The 21,559-nt window shown below is 40.7% G+C and overlaps 1 protein-coding gene across 1 annotated transcript; it reads left to right on the top strand.

The window, feature by feature from the left end:
• Positions 1-6,113: 6,113 nt before the first annotated feature.
• On the top strand, positions 6,114-14,647 carry LRIT1 (leucine rich repeat, Ig-like and transmembrane domains 1). Its single transcript, XM_005153630.2, has 4 exons — positions 6,114-6,294; positions 9,127-9,593; positions 11,566-11,871; positions 13,677-14,647. The coding sequence occupies exons 1-4, from the start codon at positions 6,173-6,175 to the stop codon at positions 14,645-14,647; spliced, it is 1,866 nt and encodes a 621-aa protein (XP_005153687.1). The 5' UTR covers positions 6,114-6,172.
• Positions 14,648-21,559: the final 6,912 nt, after the last annotated feature.

Below are 21,559 nucleotides of genomic sequence, written 5' to 3'. Positions count from 1 at the left end.
GAGTTACATTCTTTTGATTCTCCTCCCCATCCCTCCAGGAGCAGGGGTGTGTGTGTGTGTGTGAGAGAGAGAGAGACTGTGGTTGGGTTTTAAACCGTGACAGTTCTTTTTGGTGCCCAACGTGGGGCACGAGGGGTTGAGATAACGACAGATCTAACTGGATTAATAGTCACTCAGCACAATGCTGATTTATTGTCTCTCAAAGTTGTTTCTCTTGATCTCACAGTTTCAATATAACATACCCTACTTACAGCTGGTATTTGCTGTGTTAGTGTTTATTCAGTTGGGGGGCTTGGGCTAAGGTTCTTGTCTCATTGTACTTTATGGTAATGACTTATAATACAATAGAAGCACCCAGGACAGGTGGAAGCATCTTTCAGCTTCCATCTAGTGGGCAACACCAGTTCACTCTCTCATTAGTGTTCAAGACCAATAGACTCAAAGAGAGGTCTGCAGACAGCTTTTAATAAAGATAGATATTTTCTCTGCTGTCTTCCTTCTGCAGAAAAGTTTACAGTGAGTTTGTCTCAAAAAATGTTTCATGTGATGCCAGTGGCGTTTGTCTGTCCCACAGGGGCGTTTGTCTGTCCCACAGGGGCCTTTGGAGAAGAAGAGTAGAAGAGCCATGCCCGCAGTGACTGGCCCACTCCTCCCTTAAGAGGAGGCAAGATTTAGTGTCACCTCCTTCACCCTAGGGCCAAACTTGCCTTACTAGTTACTGAGAGGATCATCTCCCATTGGACCTGGAGGTCTTGGGTACCATAGCATCACAGATACCAGCATCTTAAATTTTGCATCATCCATGATGAGACCTGCCTAGTGCACGAGCCCAAGAGGGAAGAGAGAGGGAGAGACCTGGTGGATTGGTGCATACCTCTGCTAGACTTGGTTCACTGAGCATTGCTGGCTGCAGCGTGGCCTTGTGAAGCGGCTTCTGCTGTGTGGGCAGAAATGGGTCAATGGCTGCATTTGCAGGGGAGGTGTATGCTTTTATCTTCCCCTTGGGTTAGAGGTCTGTACTCGCTTCTGCTGTTCTGTACTGGTTATAATAACCAAGATAAATGTATGCACTTTATTAAAGAATAAATACCTCTGATAAACTTTCAATGCTCCATGAAAAAATCCTCTTTGGGTCTATTTTTTTTCTTCAGCATGCCCAGAAGTCTATTAATGACTTCAGTCCTATAGGTCTGGAGGAGCTGCCTTCAACAGCATTAAGTGCAAGATCCAATTTAGAATGACGTAATGCATTAACGTGCTCTCGACTTGCATCAGTGGGAAGGATTTTCCACTTTAAAAGATGTGCCCTGCCAGAAGCTTCTTGGAGATGCATTTGCCTAATGAATTGATTTAGTGTCTGGCTTGGGTTGCATGCTAATAAAACCTTTCAGATAAAATAATGATAATAAGGTATTTTATGGTTTTCATTTATGCTAAAATATGCTGTTTTATTTGCTTTATGCCATATTTCTCTTAAGTATATGGGGAAAAGAAGTAAAAATAAATTCTGTTCAATGGCCATATTAAAAATTAGTGACTTAGCGGAGCATGCTGAGTTCGTCACTCAAGGTTTTTTTGAGCTTGTGGGTAGAATCTGCTGATAAATCAATTCTGGGTTAAAAAAGTCTATATTGGACGAAAAATGGAAACTATAATGTCTAGTGAACTTAATCCTATTAAAACGAAGTAAGAAAATGTCTCTACTTTATACATCATTAAGGAAAGATTGCCATATACTGAACTTTGTTAACAGTAGGCTTTGACCCCATTCGCTTTGCATTTGCTTTCACCACAAATATAAACAGGCGATCTGGCTATTCTCAAAGAATGCAAACAAAATTCTTACACTTTTTCTTTAGTATTTGGTTTTCTTTTTTTTTGTTGTTTTTTAATATGATATTTTTAGCTTGATGCAGAGAAGAAATTGTTTACTTCCTAAGTATGCAGCAAGGAGCACAATTTTTATGATTTCAAGTGCAGAATTGTATCCATGGAAGTGAAGGTCCTAACTCCCACTAGTTTCATTACGGAATGAAATTCACTGTCATGAGAAAAATGTTTTTACTCTGCACTGGTACCTTTGGCACTTGCAAAACAGTCTCACATAAATATCACCTGCACCTACAAGAAAGTTAGTTAATGAATGTTCATTTTAAATGAAGTAGCATAATGTGTGAATACCTGTTCAGTAGTTGGGAGGACGTAATACGCCTTAAAAATACCATGAAGATCTAGAAAGCTGTTGCATTGCAAGCAAATGCTTCAGGACAAACCAGAATTGTGTGTAAAGGTAAGTACAAGGTCTGGTCAACAGAGTAGCTAGGTTTCACTTCCAGTTTTGTCTCTTCCATGTCCCTGAATTAGGGATGGAGCATAGATGTAACCAGAAGCAGTATCTCCTTGCAGCCCACTTACGGATGCTGCATCACGCATACTTGCAGTTTCTGTCATGTAATCCCTGATGTGAAACTACTGGCATCTATCCTTATGTTTGTAGGCATGTCATTTCATTGCCCTTGTTTTACTAATTCTCCCTCTTCTGCCTGCTCCTTTCTGTTAAATCTATGAAACCTATGCACCAGGGGAACACATCTGCTCCCTGTGCACCAAGGCCTTACTCCTTAATGTAACCACTTTTATTTATCTTGTTTTCTTAATCTCTCAGTCTACCAGGAGGTATTTCTCTTTCTTGTTCAGAAGTGAGTCTGTCATGTTAACTAAATAGCAACATTCTAGACAAAGTGCATAGCATTAGCGGTCGCTAAGGCATGCTTTATTTATTGCTGTTGTTTTTTATAAATTAGGTTTACTTCTACTGCTCCTGGCATTTAGTTGTAATGTAGATGTTTCATTTATGAGGCAAAATTGAGGTTCGTGAAAACAAATCTTACCATACAGTTACTGGCTGCTTTCTACAAGTTTATTGTTCCAGAGGCCCAATGGAGAGACACCACTCTATCAGATGCATTCAAAAAGAATAGAGCCAAGAGGTTAATTATTCTGAATTGCTTTTTCAAGTAGAATTTAACTTCATTTGGGAGAGATGTTTCGGTCAATGTTGCGAGTATTGAGCTGAGACAGAGTCTGGGTGGCAAGGCAAGCTGACCAATGAGTGCACTAAAAAAACCAATGAGCTTGGTCTTAGCTGGAGATCATTAAGGGCACGGAGAAATCATTAAATCTAGAAATGGGGCCTAATGGAAGTCGATGGGAGAACAAGAATGGATATTTAATGAGCAGCAGTGCATCCTGTTCTCATCTGTTCAGAAATAAATAATGAGATACTTGAATTTCTCTTTGAACAACAATAAATGTAAAACGTGAAGATAGCATGGGAAAAAAAATGCTTTGGGCCATCCTCTCAGTACATGATTTTGACAAGCCTTAATTAATTATTGGAGTTTCTTGTGGAACAAGCTTATGTGAAAGTATGGCACCATAGAATGCCTGCTTAATAGTTAGTTCCAGACCACATCTATATTACCTTGAAACTCTCAGAGTTCATTACACAGTATTATTGAAAAATTGCCACTGTAATTTCATTCTGCTGAAGAACACAGAATGGACGAATCTGCATGAAAACAGCCATAAGCCAGAAATTCTGGCAAGCAATCTTAGGAACAATGCCTTCCTTATACTGCTGCAGTAGCATGCTCATTACCCTTCAGGTAGGTTGCATGTAGGGGTAGGTATGTTATTGCTGCACTTCTGACTGGTAACTTCTGATTATATATTTGAAAGGAAAAGCAAAATCAACAGGGAGGGGTGTTGGAGAGGTGCAAGATGAACTCTGGAGCTGGAGATACTTCAGCCAGTTTATCCCGTAGGGATCTTCCTCTTACAGGCAGATCCTCAGCCCAGGTGGGAGAGAGGGCGCTATGGGGGAAGCAGTGGAGATGTGATGGTAGTTACACCATGTAGCCTTCTGCATCCATCTTAGCTGGGGAACTGGGCTCCCTTAATTACCACTGTTGCCAACAGGAAAAGAGACAAGCTTTGTCAACAGGCAATTCAAGTTGCCCATGTTGCACTTATTTTGGAACACCCTGTCCATCTTGACAGATACCTTTGACTAGTATTTTGTTAGGGACCTGAGATGGCTGCACAAGTATTGGAAGAGATTTGAGTTTTTAGGTGTAACATCCACAGGAGGTCTTCAAAACATGTCTCTCTCTCATAGCACTCTTGCATGGAAGCTTTGCATGTTGAATGGTCGGTTGTGGTTTTCTTTGGTTGGGTTTTAAAATATTTTCTTCTAAATGCCAAAGTATCTTTTGGACTAGATTGTTCATATTTCTTCCTTGGCTTTACAGCAGCTTATATGATTTGATTCTCCTATGTGTCACTGCAGAAGGGCAGCTGTAGATTCAGCCAGGCTTTTAAAAAGGTGCAGAATTGTATCTCCTAAGGAAATCTGAATTTAAATGGTTATCTACAAGAGGTGGACAGAAGAGCCACAGCATCTTCAAACACTGACAGAAGAGACTGTGAAGGGCACTTTTCCTGATCAATATGACTTTGGTTAAGATCCAGGAAAACCTAACATTTAAAGAAATCTTTGTGGCTGTAATTCCTTTCCCTTTCTTCTCTGACTTTATGTAAAGAAAAGGGAGGCTGGGAAGTGACAGGTGCTGAAGAGCCAAGAGGATGTCAGATAGTTTCTGCTTCAATAAGCCATGTTTGATCCCACACTACCATTTTTTTGGGTGAAGCAGTTGTCAGAGTTTCTATTCTCTAATCACAGGGTCCAGGATTTTAGTAGAATTGCTCATGTTTTATGTGGAGTGAGGCACCTGGGACTCTCCCCTGTACCACTGCTGGACACTGAGGCTTTCCTGAGCTCCAGAACTGGAAAAGAAGCATCTCTGAAGGAGTAGAAGTAGTCTCTGGTTAGTGCTGTATTACTAGCTGCTCAGCACTATTCAGTTACTCCTCATTTCTGTTAACTTTTAACTTGTGTTTTCTGTTTTGTGTCTGGCACAGAGGTCAATTTTTCTGCCAAAGCAGAATATGAAGCAGTATAACTAGGAACTGGGAGAGTAGCAATTTGATCAGGTTGAAAGTAGTAATCCATTAGTTTCTCCAAAGCTTTTTACTTTTAAGTGTGTTTCACCTTTGTGGTATGAGTGATCTATATACATTTACATAGAACAGAAAACAATAGTATTTGTAAACAGATGTCATTGCTAGTATGAATAAAATTCTGCTCCCATCTCAAGTAACAATTTCTTAAACTTTATATTTGTGCATATCTGGGCTCTACTCATGCATTGTGCTCTTCAGAGTCAGAGGAAGACAGCTGAAAACATGGGTGGTCTCCACCAGCTTTGCATTTATGGCTGCCTCTGCTAATAGATGGGAACAACTGTCTTCAAGGAAAGTGGACAGAAATAAATTGACAGTCAGTCCTGGGATGTCCTTAAGACATCCCATCTGAGCTTTTCTTAGCATCCCTAAAGCTGTTCCACCACCCTGCATCAGGCAGTACTCTTGAAAATGGTCCCCCGTCTGAGCTTTGCTGTATCAGCAAGATAGAGCACAGTGCTCAGTCCTTCAGGTGTGTGCTGGTCCTGGTATAAACTGAAATATGAGTGTATTTACTGGGTTCTTCATTGTTTACCAATATCAGGCATGCTGCCAACAGTTCAATAATTGTTTGATCAAAGTAGGAGTTTTAAAAGAAAATTAGGCATTTTGATATTGTCACTATATATTTTTAGTATTCTTATATAGGAGGCTTACATTCCATTAGCACAAGAACCTATTTCTAAGTACTTTGGTTCCCTGTAAGGAAGTAAATTACTGCTAATTCCTAGCCAGATAACAGTCATCTTGCTTGTGATGCAGGTCCCCAAAAAGTATCTTTGCTTTTTTTCTTGCAAAAGAGCCACAGATTGCCCAAGGAAGGTGTTTTGATGGTGCTCTCCAAGGGAAGAAATACTGTCAGTACGGTTCCAGGAAGCAATAAGCACCTTCATGAAAATAACTCAAGTCCCCATCCTTAATCCCTGCCTATCCTTTTTATCTGATGGACTCAGCGAGGGCTGGAAGATCACAGTGCGGCTGAAAACAAAAGCGAGTTAACAAGATGTGACCAGTCAATGGATAAAACAATAGGTGAAGCCCTCCACGTTGTCTAGTTCCCAGGTGTCCTTCCCATGCACAGGTAGCCATGTGGATCCTGGTGAGTTTGCTCTGCTGTGTAACGCTCGGAGGGCTGCCACGGGCGGGTGGCTCATGCCCATCGCAGTGCAGCTGCGCCTTCCACAGCCTCAGCGAAGGGACGAAAGCCAGGTATGCCAATATCTCACTGGGGGTTGTTGCTGCTCTTTCTCTGGGTGTTGGGGATTCTATTTCTTTTCCTCTGTAAGAATGCTCACAGGAGAAAATATTGCTTCCAGACTCCCTGTCCATTATTTTTCCAGTTGCTTTGCACTCTAGCTGTATTTGCAGAGGATTAGCTTCTAAAAACACAGTAAGCTGATTTCAGAGAAAGCGTTTGGGCATTTCATCTGTGAGAAGTGACATAATTACCACTGGTGCAATAGCAAAAATGGAATAAAATTTAATTTTTTTCTTTCTTTTTTTTAGCTTTATGATGAAAATACGAGTTTAAAAAAGCTTTATTCTGCTCTGCTGGTTTGTTTCTGAAGTGTAACTAGATCTGGTTTATGTTGTGGTACCACAAACTGCAATTCAATTTACTTGAAAAATCCTTCAGATGGATATTTTAGGCAAAGCAACAGACTCTAGATGAGAATGAACAACAACAACAACAAGAAGACAATAATAATACTAAAAATCAATTCATATACTTCTCAAACTTTAAACATTCAGTTATAAAAGAAGACAAGACCAGAAGGACACACATTTTTTGAATACAATGCCCTTGTACAGACATTTCTCTGGAGGACTGTAATTAAAAAGTCTTCCTGAAGGGTAATCACAAAGTAATGATCTGACTTAAATGAAACACATGCTACATTTTTATAAGGTGTGGCTCACAGTATAGGAGGTTTTGTGACAGAGATTCAATATTTGCAGAATTCTTTGGAGGAAATCTCTCCTAGACAAGACCACGGTACTGAAATGAAAGGCTGTCCCTGTATTTTGGATCCTCATGATACAGATCTACTTTCTTACTGCTTTTATGGTGCCATAGGTTCAACACCAGAAACTTTCCCAGTAAGAAGCATGATAGAGACACCAGTAATCTGCAATTGTTAAAAGGGAGTGCAATAGCCGGAGAACCAATTATTGCTCCATAAATGTCACAGTTTGCAGGGGAATTTCCTCTCACTGACTGTAAAATGCTGTACTGTATTATGGTAAGACACATAATAGAGGGAATATCCATTAAGAAGCGTAATGTGACCTTTTTGTCTGCGTTATGATTCATATTTCTCACTAGTAGAAGGAGATTATCTCATAGACTAAATGTTTAGTGACCACTGACATAGTTTAGGGACAATATGAGAAGCACACTGGTTTACTGCCATAGTGCCTTTGTTATCAAACATTTTGTGTCGTGCCTGCACACACACACACATACACACAATGTTTTATTGAAAGAGGATTTCTGGATTTTTCTTACTTGAAGGATTTTTATCTTTGTCAACATCTCAACTTTCAGCTGAGGGTAAGCAGGTTTTAATGCCACAATGTAAGTGCTGGATTAGAGTAATGTACTATGCTTTGATTATAAATTAACAATTTAACTATAGGCTCAAATGCCATTTAACTCTGGAAAGCTTGCACGAGCAGTTCAGTTATGTTATTTGTTTTTTGCTGATAGTAGAGGAATAATTGCTTTCAGCCAAAACCAATCTGGTTTTGTCAGCTTTGTAATATTCTATCAGTCAGGCAGCAAGATAAGAAAATGTTACTTGACTGATCACACTACATTTCTTAAGGTATCTTGTTTAGCCTGTGGAGTGGGAAGTGCCTATCTAATCTGCTACCTTTTGCAAGGTGGCTTTGTATTTTGTTAAGAACTTGCTTTTCTCTCATTGCTCATAGACAAATTAAAGTGCAGTCTGAGAGACTGATTTTGTCTCCCTTCATTCCTCATGGCTATCTACAATCCTGCATCTTGGCAAAGTCAAAGTTAAAATTTCTTGTACAAAGGCTGTAGAAATACAGCATAGGGTTTTCATGAATTGACCTTTATAGATTAGAAATATGAAGGAATGATTAAGACACACAAATCTGCCTTGTTAAAACAAGGCATTATATATAGCATTTTCCATATATATAGCACATATATATATATATATATAGCATTTTCCAGAGAGTTAATTTTCTGCACTTTCAGTCTCATAACACTACATGCCTCCTTCTTTGTAGAAGATTGGTTCTTGGTAGTAACTCTAGGGGAAGAAGGTTTCTGCTGTGAGGGTGGTGAGGCTGGGAGAGGTTGCCTAGAGAAGCTGTGGCTGCCCCATCCCTGGCAGTGTTCAAGGCCAGGCTGAATGGGACCTTGTGCAACCTGGTCTTGTGGAAGGTGTCGCAGCTCATGGCCAGGGGGGTTGGAACTAGATGATATTTAATGTTTCTTCCAACCCAAACCATTCAATGAGACTATGACTATACACACCTTCCAGACTATTTCATAGTAAAGCAGACTTGCTGAAGTGTATTTCCAGTGGGTTTTCTTTCTTATCCTCATTTCACAAATCAAAGATCCTGTACCATATTTAATCTATATTGTTTATTTCCATTCCACAAGTCAGCAAGGCTTCTTTTCATATGTCTTTTAGAGTTCAGTTTATGGATCCTTTTAATTTAACACGCACTAGAATCTTCTGTTGTGTGTGAATGTTGTCACTGCTGTCTATCATAAGTACTCTAAAAATGAAAGAGAAAAAGAATCAGGAACACTGTATGGGCCAGACTTAGACTTGCACCACTCCAGCAGAGGCACAACACTGCAACCTCTGCAATCAAAAGGTACATATGAGTTGCTGCAAGTTGATGTACTTATAGTGATGATGTAGTAGAGATCAGCAGCAAGTAAGAGGAAATCTTGTAAGAAAAGAAAGGCGGATCAAAGTCTTACATATAAACAAAGTTTCAAAACCTGTTCAAAATGTGAGAAAGTCACATCTGTGTTTGTTTCTTCACCAGGACAGTGCTATGTAATGACCCGGAGATGACCCTCACTCCCGTGAACATTCCTGTAGATACGTCCAAGCTTCGGATAGAAAAGACAGCCATCCGCAGGGTGCCAGGAGAGGCTTTCCATGGACTCCACAACCTTGAGTACCTCTGGATGCCCTATAACTCCCTGGCCAGCCTCAGCAGGATCACCTTCAAGGGCCTTCATCGCTTGCAGGAGCTGAGGCTGGATGGCAATGACTTAATATCATTCCCTTGGGAAACCCTGACTGACATGCCACAGCTAAGACTTCTGGATTTACATAACAACGAACTTACCTCAATCCCTCCAGATGCTGCTCGTTATGTCAAGAATATCACATACCTGGATCTGTCTAGCAATAAGCTGATGACTCTTCCTCAGGCTCTTATCACCACCTGGGCCAATCTCCAGGCTGTTCCTTACTTCCCCAATGATAACTCCAAGATGATCCTAGGTAAGAGAAGAGCCTGTCATTTTGCAGGGGGTACAAATGTCAGGAGCTCTACATCTTATTGTAGCATTTTCACCCACTCAGGTTACCACAGCAAGTATACTCTTGTGTATAATTTAATACCCCATATAAAGTGAGCCTATTTTTTTACATATTAACAAACTCACCTCAGGCTCCCCATCACCATAAACTTCATCACTTACTTGAATCTTTGTAACATAAAAATGGTGACTCTTGCTCAAGCCCTTTTTATTTATTGACACTAATTTTTGACAGAAAGACAAACATGATTAGAGCTCCACATCATTCGTGTGCTCTTTTCTAATAACAATTGCTATGAAATAGATCAATTTTAAGCAGCACTTAAATAAAAAGACAGATATTTATTATGCCCAAATTAAAGAGGAATAAAGGCATCACTTTGCACAAAATCTGTGTCAGGACTGCCAGTTTGTCTCTTTCCAGAGCCTTGTTTATCTGTTCACACAGAATTAAACCCTAGTCTCCCCAAAGCCACCAAGGCATTGTTACGAAGTCTTTTTAATATTGTAAAGTTACAAGAATACACTTTTTGGTGATTGTTCTGGGCTCCTCAGAAGTATGGCTTTAGGGTGATTGTTCATTTTTGTCTCTGAGGGTACATTACAGATGACTGTGTTGAATCCTCCTAGATGCAGTATCCTCAGATGAGGTTTTGAGCACATTTACTGGTTCTGGGGATTACTACTCAGCCTTTTAGCTGTCATGCACTAGTTCAGATCCATGTCAGGTTGGTGATGGTTACGAGTTGCCATCTGCTGTCTTTCCTTGCTATGAGCTGACCTAGCTCCACTGACTGGTTGATCTCTGGACTGTGTGTGTTTGTGTGTACTGCCTCTGCAGCCATGTTTGCTGGATAAATTTAAGGAAGAAAAGTATTTAAAACCAGATGCAGTGGAAAAAGGCATAAGACTTTAAGAAGATTCAAACTGGCACCTATAGAGCTTGTTCCGTAGCAAGTGTTGTTTAAGGTTTCATTAACATCAAGAGAGGAGCAGATTTTTTGTCACCTTGTTTTGCCAAATGCAGTATCAGTTCTTTAAGCCAAAGCTGGCAGTTTGGGATTGCCCATTTCATTTGTGGCATAACAAGACACTGCCTAGATCATACTCTTTATTTTTCTTTAGAGTCAAGTTACATGTGAAAATGTTATTCCATTAAATATAGATTAGGAGAGTATTCTGTCAAGAAGAACAGTTCATGCCTTGATGCTCATGGCCAACCTGAGTGTTTTTATAGCCAGCTGTGTACAGATTGCTTGTGCCAGGATCCTAAAAAATTAATGTAGAAAAATGACTATAAAGCTAAGATTAACACTGTAATGTATAGGCTCCTAGATCCTATCCTGCTGACACCAACTGGGAGCAGGTATATGAAACACATGTCCCCCACAGGAGCAGAATGGGAGAACACAGCTGCATGTTTCTGTTTCACTCTGCTCATGACTGCTTCTCATGGAGGTATAAAAACCCCCATGAATAGTAAAGAGTCAGCCTAGTTCCTTCCTTTGTCTACAGTCCATCATTGTGACTCCTGTTTAGATCCCTTGCTTGTCGGCTATTTCAAGAAGTACCTTCAGTGGAAGCCTGCTGGCTGATAGTCTGTGCCAAGACTGCAAGCTTTTGCACAGGAGAATCACCCACATGAACCCACAGGGTTTTGCCATGCACGGCAGCAAATGCCAGGGCTTTAAGGCTGCCACAGCATCAACTGGGGCTGGGGTGTCTGCCAGGGAATTGTGCATGAAGTCAGAAGTAAGCTGCTAGCAAAAATGCCGGAAGGCACCAAGCCAAGCTGAACTTTCATTCTTTACATTACATACTCTTCCACCGAGGTCCCCTGCTTTCAAATCCCTTTCCAAGCCCAGGGAAGATGGTCTGCAATGGCCTTAGAAGGTGCTGTTGGAGTGACTTAGTGCTCTGATTTATTTTGACAGGCTTGCAAGACAATCCTTGGGTATGTGACTGCAGTCTGTATGAAATGGCCCATTTCCTAAATTTCCAGTCTCCTAACATAGCATTCATTGAGCCCAGGCTGAAATGCTTCACCCCCCGGAGCCTTGCAGGAGTCTACTTCAGCCAAGTTGAGCTAAGGAAGTGTCAAAGCCCCGTTGTACATACGTCTGTAGCCAAAGTAAAGACCATCTTGGGCAGCACTGTCCTACTACGATGCGGAACAACAGGAGTGCCCATTCCTGAGCTCAGCTGGAGAAGAGCTGATGGTGCTCAGCTAAATGGCACAGGTGGGTTTGGTTTATGTTTTTTTGCTGCACACAGAATGGGTGAGGGAGACCTGTATGTTTTTCTACAGACTCTTCAGCAAATGGAAGCTTCCATGACAATAGATACTTCCCACTGCCAAAAGAACCTAAAAGATGAAAGTGGTGCAAAATTAATATTCACTATAATTCACAATAGTAGCTTCTGTAATTCACTACTGCATTGTGATTTTTCTTTAACTATGAAATTACTTACAAGTTGATGTAAATATAATCAGATAAATGTATGCTGTCATGTAAAGGGTTGGTTTTACTTTGTTTCGTAACAGTTGTGGTAGTAAGACGAGTCAAGGGGTTTTCTGCAAATCTGTTGGAGCTGAAGAAATATGTCCAGCTGTAGCAACAGGTTGTATTAAGCCTGATGGTTATTCAGTCACTAAAAAGGTTCAAAGTAAACTCTCCATATACTTTCAGGAAAGCATTCTCTGTTTTATTTTTTGTTGTGGGTCTCTTTCAAGTGTAGGAGGGATGCTCACAGCAAAATGGATAGATGTTGCTGTGAGCAGCAGCTCTGCTACCTCTTGCACATCATGTACAACAGAGCAATGAATTCTGCAGACCCCAAAAAGGGGTATTTATTACAAATGGTTCTACTGCTGTGAAAGAAAAATGCTCTCTCCCCTGTTTCTGTGTACCAAAGTACCCTGTAACCCTTCTATGATGTATTTTGTGCCCCATCATGTCAGACTTCAGGACCTTTCCATAAAAAGCTAGCTGAAAATTATTTCTCAACAATGGCAGCTTCTGTGCCAATGTTATAATATGACTGAAATGCTGGTGTTCTGAATAGAAAGGAGTGAGAAACAGCCCACAGTCTGTATGCATGGCTAGGTGCCATAGGAAGACCAGTAGCCTAATGTTTTTTTAATATAACCATTCAGTAAATAATTAAACAGAAAAAGTAAGTTCTGATGCCATTGTATTTTACTACCATTGGAACATGTCCTGGTTGCCAAGGCTGGATCCTGACCCCACAAGTGCCTGGGGGAAGTCTGCATCATGTCTTAACTTTGCCTTTCAGACATTTCCCTGGTTTTCAGCTGTCAATGGGAAAGGGTAGAGGTAGTATGTACTCATCCTAAGGAGGCTGGTTAAATAAGGTTTTCCTGATTCCAGCTCTTTTTTTTTCTGCACAAATAAAAAAAGTCAAAAAAGAGCTAGTTTTAGGCTCTTGGTAACCCAAGTGAGAAAATCAACACACAGCTGTGTACGTATCTATCAGACTTCCCTGTGTGCGGGTCAACATGAAAACCTGCATGAATTTAGCAATAAAATGGATATTATTTTCCAGATATTTTTCTCCATATAATCTAGACTAATTTATTTAGGGTAGTTAGAAGAAAATCTCCGCTATTTGTATTTTCTGTGACTCAGAGGACTGCATCTAATGTTCAGATAGATTGTGCTATTGTCTACTGCTTCTGCTCACTTAGCATGGTGCCTACATAACAGCTTTAAAGCTTTATTCTTTTTTTTTTTTCTTTAATGGAAGAACCTTTTCTGTTTTGTTTTCAAACTCTCAGTTTGGAGGAAATGCCATCAAATGCTTCATATATACACGGTCTGAAACAGTGTAAATCCCAGCATAATCTAATTTTAGTATTACTGTCCTTTTCTTGGATTTACTTTGATTTTGCAGTGTTCTTGGTGGCAAAAAGAAAGGATTCTACTATACCAAGTAGACATGTGGCTGATTGAATCTTAGTATTTAAGAAACCATGTTATTAATTTTATTGATTACTGCCTATTACATTTTTCCTTCCTTACAGTTCACCAAGAGATTTCCAGTGATGGGATGAGCTGGTCTATTCTGGGCCTGCCTGTAGTCTCTTATCTGGACTCTGGAGAGTACATTTGTAAAGCAAAGAATTTTCTGGGGGCAACAGAGGCATTCATATCTCTCATCATCACAGACTCAGAGAGCACAGATGACCCCAACTCTAATGTCAAAGGTGCATGGAGTGGGAAGGCAAGTGGGATGGAAGCAGCTGCCTACAATGACAAGCTAGTGGCAAGGTATGTTATTACCACCTCCACTGTGCCTACCTTGGGCACTGGAGAGGGCATCCTCCCAGATGTGGCACAAGACAGCAACCCCCGAAACCTGCTGGTGAGTCCACCTACTACTCAGCAGGAGCCAGAGCGAATGGTGAGATCTGTTAGGGTGATAGGAGACACCGACCAGAGTATCACCCTGGCCTGGAAGGCTCCTCTGGCAAAGAACACAACAGTATTCAGTGTCCTCTATGCCATCTTTGGAGAGAGGGACATGCGGCGGATCAACGTGGAGCCAGGGAAGACCAAGGTCACCATTTATGGGCTGCTGCCAAAGACCAAATATATTGTGTGTGTCTGTGTAAAAGGGCTGATCCCCAGGAAAGAGCAATGCATCATATTTTCCACAGATGAAGTCGCCAGCGCAGGAGGGACCCAGAAGCTCATCAATGTGGTTGTCATCAGTGTGGCCTGTGTCATTGCTGTTCCTCTAACACTGGTGGTCTGCTGTGGAGCACTGAAAAGGCGCTGCAAAAAATGCTTTGTGCGGAAGCCCAAGGAAATTCAGGAGTCCTATGTCACCTTTGAAAGCCTGTCTCCTGGGGCCAAGGCAAAAGGTGTGGAAGGAGAATACTTGACTAGACATACCCCCGATGAGTCGAACAGGCTGTTGTCTGCCCGATCCAGTGTGGATTCAGAAGCAATACCAAAGATAGAAGGGCAACCTAATGAATACTTTTGCTGATGGTAACTAGATTGACTGTCAGCTCAACAGATGGAAAGCACATGGCTGTATATATAACTCTCTTCTACAGCACTGCAGGCCACCCTGTCAGTGCTTCTGTTTCTGACATGTTCTGGGGGATGATGGAAAAGGGTTGGCCAAGTTTTACAGAAACATGCTGCTCATCCCACATGGGGTTTGCTGCTTTTACCCAGTCAGAAGCTTCTGTGACAATGGCCTCATTCTCCTGGACCACTTTTATATTCATAAGACGAAGTGTGCACACTGAGTGTGAACACATTAAGCAACATTTCTGAGTGTACTCGGTGTTCTTTAGTACCTACTCTGCAATATGCTACATATTTCATTTTCAGTTCTTTTGGCATTTTTTGGTTGACAAACAGGGGAGTGTTTAGTAATTTTAATATAAATATCTACAAAAGTAAGGATTGAGAGTCTTATCTTTAACATCCCCCATGTTTGCATGAAACATGCAGCTTGATGCTTAATAAATCAGTAATGACAGATGCACAGCAACTGTTTTTAGTATGTCTAACATAAAAGCAGCTTTCTGTTCTGCATTCAGAGAAATGTGCAAAAGAGATGGAAATCAAGAGACAAAACCCAACCCACTCCTAAGAATACATAATAAAGAATATTTTGTGGTTGCATTTTGGTCCTAAACTCTATTTTTAAGGTACAGTATCTTTCTGCAGAGATCTTTGAGTATCACTCCTATCACTATGACTCACTGGCATTTTCTAGCTATATTGTAATTAATAGAGTATGTTTTATATCAGCTGTGCTAGTTAAAAATCATACAATAGTCTACTCTGCAAATTATGTGAAGTGTTATAATGCTTTGTTATCAGTCTGAAAAACCTGTGTAAGGCAGTTCTGCAACAATCTCCCAGACCAGCCCTATCATGCTGCTGGCTCTCTTGACAAAACTGGTGGTGAAGACCACAGGGCTCAGTCAGGTACATTGTGGGTTGCTCATGAAAACATCTTGCTCTGTGCAGAGCAGGGGTATGTGATGTGGAGGGCTATTGCCCAGGCACACATCAGCCATACTTCCATCATGGCATCAGTGATGGCAAAGGCTCAGCATGGACTTCTGGTTTTCAAACAATTTACAGGTTTAAGAACCCTGAAATAACTAATATTCATCTAAATATACTTTCACAGTCAGGGTGAGCTAAGTAGTTATTTAAGTCCTGCAGCTCTACTGGAATCTGGATCTGAGCGCTTATCACAAAGCACTTCCAAGCTTGATAATTTTCCACTACAGTCCCTCATGTAGTAATACTGTATATAATGTTTTTCTCTTTGTAATAAGTATTCTTAATGAAGAAAATTATGTATGTTTCTGCCAAACGTTGAATGTGAGGGATCCAGCCAAGTTGAAATGTTAACTGATAAAACTTGCTGAGTTGTTTTGAAATGTGTATTTGTAAACTTACTGGAAGGATCTTCACTCATATTCTAGATGAGTATGTACAGTGTGGGTTAAGAACATTCTCCTTGTAGAGATGGGTTTCAGTTATGTCAGATTACCTGACAGAAAAAGCTGGTCATTTGATCCTAACATAAATACTAGCAACAGGGAATACATTACAATAGCTTCTGATAGGACTCCCTGTATTTCTTACATTAATGAGAAAGAACTTCTCTTGCACTGGAAGAATTTGTCAAACTCTGTGTAAAATAAAGCATGTTACTTCTATCACTGGATTGCATAGATTTTTGGGTTTACAGATAACATTTTGTAAAATTACGTATTTTAATACAACAAATCGAGATATATTAGTGTGTAATAATATTTATACAGATGTAATTCCCAGGATGATTTTTAGAATCTGTTTCCAAAGTAGAGCAAAACTATTCTTCTAGTAGCAGTTTTTGGGATGAGTTGCAAGGATTGCTGTGTTACTGAGCCTGATTCCTGCCTACCTGCAGGCTATTACTGAGCCTGGATTCTGCAGAAACGAACCTGATGTGGCCCTGGATGGAACAAGACTGTCCTAAAGTGCTTCTGAAGTGAACAGAGTGGACTTACTGACTTTCCTGGAAGTCAGGTTTGCAGGCACTGAGTGAGAAGGAGAGATATTTACCTTTTGGCTGCTGGGGTAATGTGCCACATCCAGCCCTAGTGAGAAGCATCTCTCACCTGCTCTGTGTGTGTAAGCTCTGACACACAGCCTGTGAGTCAGCAATGGAAAAGACACCAGGCAGGCCAGCACTGTTGCTCTTTGCTTGTGAGGAGGGGAGGATGGAGAGGTCATCCTGTGACATTCACTGTGGATGTGTTGAGTTTCACACACTATTGGATATTTTTTGCACTTTGAATAAATATCTATCCCAGGTATAACAAACATGATCTTTTATTCTCTGTTTCCTATGGCTATTCTCACTGTCTCATAGGTGAGGCATCACAGTATAGCATCTCAAAGGCTGCTGCTCAAAACAAGCCTCACTGCTGCCCTGGTGATTCACACAAGATAGGTGACAGAAACTTGCATAAGCTCTGCGTCCTCTGGTACTGGTCAGGAAAGAAACCCTATACTTGCTAAACTGAGAGGGAAATTTCAAAACATTAAGTAAACCGATTTTCTGCTGAATGTGACTTCAAGGCTTTGGGTCAGATTTTCAGTGATAGAAGGCATATAAAAATAAATATCTCACTGGCATGTCTATTGTTGTTTTAACCAAAGGGGTATTAGGTACCTAGTTTTGTCAGGGTTAGCTCAGGTAAACTTCTCTCTCTGGTCATAAGCCATGTGAGTGGAGCTGCTGCAGAGTTTGGGCAAGGAGAATATTCATCCCTGGAAACAATTTCTTGCTTGGGTAAAGTCAGTCTTTGGACAGGTATGTGCTGCAAGAACTGAAATGGAAATCTGAATATCTTTTGGAATTACTGTATAAGTAGCATTTCAAATATCGGAGGTCTTGTTTGTTTTTACACTTTGTTCTGTTTGGCTTTCTTTTTTCTTGCAAAATGTTTCCTCTGTTAATGATCTTTTTGTGTCAACTTTTGATGAATTTGTTATTTTTGGGGGTGTATTTCAAATATTTTGCCACTGTCAAGCAAGCCTCTTCAAGTACAATGTTCCCTACTTTTAGGGTAGCTAATTTTAAAATATAAAATATGAAGCAACATGAGTGTTGAACCACTTCAGTTATACTTAGCACTAAAGTAACAACCCACCCGTGTTAGGCAGGAGGTCTGCACTGACCTTTTGGGCTGAGCACTTTGTAGCAGCACGAGCCACTGCTTGATTAGTACTTCACGTTACACATAACAAAGACAAGCTTCTCCTTCCACGGTATCCTTTCATACTTGTTTTGGACTTCAGAGTAGTGAAGAAGTGCAAAATGAAGGGTAAGGTTTTAAAAATAAGATAATCGTGTTTTAAAATTCGACCCAAATAGCTCTGAACAGTACTGAAAAATTGCCATAATTTTTTTTCTTTATTAAAAAGATCTGGAGAAAAGCAGCTATGAAAATGAGGGAACTGTGCAGAATATAAATGAGATAATGTGCCCAGAATGATTAAAGAGAAGTACTGCAAGTAGGCAAAGTACAAGAAGAAATGTAAAATACATGTGGAGGCTTTGAAATATGTTTTGCCAAATGTGCTAAGAAGTTTCCAGATTACCTGGTGGCTGGATCCAGACAAAGGTGCATATTTGCTTTGAATTATAAAGTTTCTTCAAAGATTTTTAATGCCACATATGCATAAAAATTCCACAAATGCAAAATAATGTTCAGGCTGACAAACGTCTTAATTGCACAGTATGGGTTAAGCTTGCTGGAAGGCTGTAATTGCATGAGTGTGGTCACTTCCCCATTTATTTCAGTGTGCCCAGAAAGAATAGGCTAAAAGGTCTTTAAATGATCTAAAGAATGAAAGACACAAAAATGGTGCATAAATGTGTATATAAATTAATGAGAAAAAAACCCCAAACACCACCCCCCAACTGTGTCAAGAATGACAATAAAACATTATAAAAGATATTAAAAAAAATCAATTTTAAAAAAATGAATGGACATTGAAGAATGAAGACTTTGAAAGTATTCCAGTGGTAAAATGAAAATCTCAAGGTTAAAAAGCTCCTGAAGAAGCTGACATCAAAGTCTCTCAATGTCAGAAATGCTCTGGGAACATCTGAAAAGTTTCAGGATGTGTTGGAGCTTCACCAGCTTTAAAGTTCACGAACAGAAGATATAAATTGTTTCCCAAACCAAGAGAATTGTCCCACATTTTATTTTCCTGTTACTCATAAAGGAAGGACTTAACAATTGTCAGCAAAGGTTCCAGCCTCCCAGAAATACGTGTGTACACCCCAGAGAGCAGCACCAGGAGCTTCGCAGAGGTGGCAGCCAGCGTTGGAGTGATGCCGATGTCTCCCAAGAGCCAGGGGCTACTGGTGCTGATGTGAGGCTGCTGTGACCACAGTCACAGCCCACAGAAGTTTTGGGGGTCTTAGCTCCTGGTTTTGACATGGGATACAGACTCTGCTCCACCCCTGAGTGAGAGTTGAAGCCTTTCCTTTCCTCCAGAGGGTGTAAGAGAGTGGGCTGTGGCCCTTTGCAGCTTTCTGTGGGACTTGCTGCCGTAGGGCTGGAGCTGCAGTGTCCCATGGGAAGCTGTTAGGGGCACTGGGTTACTCAAATAACATTGTGGAAAGACTAGCAAGTTTGCACAGCTGCTGTTGTTGAAGGCTTGTGAAGAAAAGGCTTAGTTACCTCCTTTCAAGTCATCTTCTTCTCTTTCAAAGGTGCTTTTTCAAGCCTCTCCTATTTGGTGTTACATGTGCCATACCTGAAATACCCAGCTGAAGCCTTCAACTCTTATATCCTCCTCAGCAGAGACTTCTAACACCTGGCCTTGATTTCTTACAGTGTGTGGTTGTGGTTTCAAGATGGAGTTCAGAACTCCCTCACCATTGCTCGGAGCACACAAGAGGTGAACTTCCAACACTTCCTTTGGCAATCAGTGCAGTCTCTTAAACTCCACTTCCCATGGATTAGCAGCAATGCCACTATGGAGGTTTATTTTGACAGCTTGGGTTTTAACCAGCTTGTTCTGCATTTTGGCTTTGGCCAGGATGCCACATGACATTAAAGAGCAGCTGAACTGAGTGGACATCTGCTGTCACAAAAGCCACCATCAAATTTACAGGCTGGCATAAACTAGGCTGAATTAAAAAGGCAACAAAAGCACACTCCACTAGGGAACATAAACATAATGGCTGTGGTTAACACTTTAACTTTGTTTTCTTTCCTCTCCTTCTCCCTTTTCCCCCCAAGAGTAGGCAGCCTCTGTACCTACTAATTCATCCAATTTTAATTAGTAATTCATTATTTACTTGGGTTATTACTGAATCTTCTAAGTACAATTGGGGTTCAGGACTGTCTAGAGAAATGGCCTCTCAACAGCAAGTAAATATCAGCCTGAAAACAGCTGGAGGATTGGCTCATGGTACTGACTGACACCATGAAAGGCCATGTTTCAGTCTTGAGGAAGACAGGTGGAACTGAGAGGAGAGCTGATGTGGGAGAAAGGAAACAACTGCAATTCCTCTGTTTTCCTTGTTAACCAGTGGATTTATTTAAATTAGTATATTTCTAACAGAGAATCCTGGATAAAATTTTATTTGCTGCATCCCAGGAAATTAGACATTATTCACCTGTACTGTCTCCATAGATGTACATTGTGGAATGGGGAACTAACCAGTAGTTTTTACTTCATATACAAACCTGGTGTTAATAATTGAAATGGGGTGTTTTTTAGGATTTTTAGCTTATATTTTAAGACCCTCCCTGCAGGCCATGGAGAAGGGATGTGAATGTGACAAAGGGGCACCTTCCCTGCGAGCAAAGTAGGTTTTAGCATCATGAACAAATAAGGAGCATTTCAGTTAGTTAAAAAGAAAAGAAAAGATCCCATAATTCCATGGTTAGACGCCGAGGACAGCGAGCATCAACAGCCCAACAGGCCTGCTACTCATGTCCTGCTGCTCGTACATAGGATGCAATTGGGAAGCATTGCAGCAGTTCGCAGCTGTTTCCCTACCAGTTAATTTTGTTGATTTGCCTTGAAATCAAACCACTTGTCAACCCTTGTCTTTGGTAGACTTTACTATTGCACACCCCCCAATAGCCAAGTATAGGTATAAGCCATCACACTATAAATATTTTTCTATCCTGGTCCCATAGGTTAGAGGTTAAGTAGGTTCAGGCTAATCGTGATTGGTGACCCAGCTTCACACGTACTGGCAGCAGGGTTAAGCCCTTTTCTGGCAGCACTCTGCCTTCTGCATGCTGTAATAAAGCCCATACACACTAGATGGCCTCAGGAGAACACAGTGCTGCTTGGAAATTACAACCAAACCCTGCTATTTTGGATTAAAAGATAAATTTGGTTACTTCAAGTCCCTTCTCATAGAATTATTTAGACTGGGTTTTTCAAGCTGACCAAAAGGCAATCAGCACATCTCACAGGAGAACAGAGAATAGCACTGCAATTTTATGTTTATATAATGGAGATTAATTTCCAAGATGCTACTTTCTCAGAGAAGTCCACAGAGTGGCAAAAACGACATTGCTGTTTTCATTACCAGTGTGTAAGAATGGAGAGGATAGTTCAGGGGGGAAGTTGTTCTGGGTGAAAAGTAGTGTTATACTTACGTTCCTATGACAGAGCAACTGAATTTGGGGAGTAGTTTTCACACTCACCATGTGCAAAAGTATGTCCTCCACAGTTATGGATGGAGTTTGTAGCCTGATGGAGTGTGAAGTATGGCACTATGCACTGACAAATTACAGCTGCGAAGTCTGGCTTTTGCTGTGTGCCCCTTTAAATGCCATTAAAATATTGGAGATTGAGTCAGACCCCTTAGGGAAAAGAACAGAAAAGGTAACTAGGC

Source organism: Melopsittacus undulatus, chromosome 4, assembly GCF_012275295.1.
Source record: "Melopsittacus undulatus isolate bMelUnd1 chromosome 4, bMelUnd1.mat.Z, whole genome shotgun sequence".
NCBI lineage: Eukaryota > Metazoa > Chordata > Aves > Psittaciformes > Psittaculidae > Melopsittacus > Melopsittacus undulatus.
The sequence above is the reverse complement of the archived record's forward strand: the minus strand, read 5'-3'. Positions and strand labels throughout refer to the sequence as shown.